The sequence below is a fragment of the Bactrocera neohumeralis genome, unplaced genomic scaffold (assembly GCF_024586455.1).
Source record: "Bactrocera neohumeralis isolate Rockhampton unplaced genomic scaffold, APGP_CSIRO_Bneo_wtdbg2-racon-allhic-juicebox.fasta_v2 cluster11, whole genome shotgun sequence".
Classification (NCBI taxonomy): domain Eukaryota; kingdom Metazoa; phylum Arthropoda; class Insecta; order Diptera; family Tephritidae; genus Bactrocera; species Bactrocera neohumeralis.
This window is the reverse complement of record NW_026089624.1, coordinates 6,257,630-6,259,384: the sequence shown is the minus strand read 5'-3', so window position 1 is coordinate 6,259,384 and position 1,755 is coordinate 6,257,630. Positions and strand designations below refer to the sequence as shown.

General features: G+C 36.0%; 1 protein-coding gene across 1 annotated transcript; it reads right to left on the bottom strand.

The window, feature by feature from the left end:
• Positions 1–222: 222 nt before the first annotated feature.
• Positions 223–1,144, bottom strand: LOC126765875 (uncharacterized). The gene is made up of 2 exons (XM_050483549.1): positions 755–1,144; positions 223–371 (listed from the first exon to the last, which is right to left on the bottom strand). The coding sequence occupies exons 1-2, from the start codon at positions 1,101–1,103 to the stop codon at positions 223–225; spliced, it is 498 nt and encodes a 165-aa protein (XP_050339506.1). The 5' UTR covers positions 1,104–1,144.
• Positions 1,145–1,755: the final 611 nt, after the last annotated feature.

Below are 1,755 nucleotides of genomic sequence, written 5' to 3'. Positions count from 1 at the left end.
GAGAAGACAGCAGTCGGGTGAACTGGCGGTTCTCCCTCGCAGTGGCCACTTTATGATAACATGAGAGCCGTACTGTTGCCGTACGTCAGCTACAACGCCGAAAGCTTAGTGGAGGAAAGTTTTAAAAGTAAGAAACATTTGTTTTGTAATTCAATTTATTATTAATATTTACATACATATGTATATACATTTTTAAATAGGTTCTACTAACTCCGAACCACTCTAAATTTCGGTGGAAACGGCTTCGTCTTCTACATTCGTTGCTGCATCTCCATTGTCATCGCCGGTTTGCCTACCATCGCCCTCAGCTATGCCGATGTCGCCAAGCGATACTTCTTCGCTACCAGTACCGTCTCCCGAGCCGAGTGATGCTATTAATAAAAGAAGGAATCATTTTCAGAGCAAAAAAATTTGAACAAATTGAAAAACAGCTCGAGAAAGCTAGTCAGCAATCCATTGAAACCAGCAAAGAAATTAAGGACTTAACAAAAAAAAATGGTTGAAAATGATAATAAAAAAACCGAAATGATGGAACAATATATAAAAGATTCTAAAGAAACAAATGAACGATTACTTCAATTTCTAAATAAATAAAAAAATTAATGAATATAAGTATTTTCTGTTTAATAATATATGTTTAACGTTGATATATAAAATTGAATTTTGTTTGGTGTGTACAACTTTATCTTAGATTTAATGTATATGTAATTGTGTAAAATGTAGATATTGTGATACAATATGTACATGTACTTACCAAAATATGTACAAAGTGCTGTCCGAATCATTTCTCCATTAATTGGGTCGTCAGATGCATATGAAATTTCACACGGATTCTGGCGTCTAGTCTCCAACTCTTCCAAAGCGCGTAACCATTTAGTGTTTAGCGTGTCGTTGTTATAATTTAAAAAATTGTGAAGGACGCAACATGCTTTTATTATGGAGTTGGCATTCCGTACAGAGTTGTCAATTCCTTTTCCGATGCGGCGAAAGTGGGCCTTGAGGTGTCCAAAAGTATTTTCGACAACTCTACGTGTTTTCGAAAGAGCGTAGTTGAATACCTTCTCACCATTATTTTGATTTACGCTAAATGGATACGGTTTCATTAGTTGTTTGCTAAATCGAAAAGCCGAATCCCCAATAATGAATACTGCACATTTACGCCTGAAATTTTTCTCTGTTTAGAGGCAACATTTTAAAAGAGGATGGCTGCAGTAATCTCCAGATTTCGGTGCAAAATTCCAGTAAAATTTCGCAAACCGCAGATTTTCCTACACCGAACATGTTGGCGATACTACGATACTCTGCAGATGACCCTAAAGCAAATAATGTTATAGCCACTCTTTTCTCGATAGGAATAGCTTTTCGGTAATTTGTATCCATTTTTTGTAACGGGCGGAGGGTGTCACATAATTTATCAAAGGAACTTCGGTTCATGCGAAAGTTCTCTTTAAAAAAAGCAGATCCGTTTCGTTGGCAATCGTGTTCCCAAAACTGATTCTTACGTTGCTGGAATTAATAATATATAATTGAAAGCTTTTGCACCAATAGGAACATATACACACTTTTGTCCTTTATTAAATCTAATACGATTAGATGTTGTTTCTTTAACTCGGCTATCTTTTTTGCCAAGGCATGGTGCTGAGTAGTAAGACACTTCAAGAGTTCTCTTGAATAATTGTCGATGGGCAGGATATTTATTTGGCTCCTTAAAGCCAATGCTTTCGCAATTAACATCTTTTTCTCAGAATTCTAAAA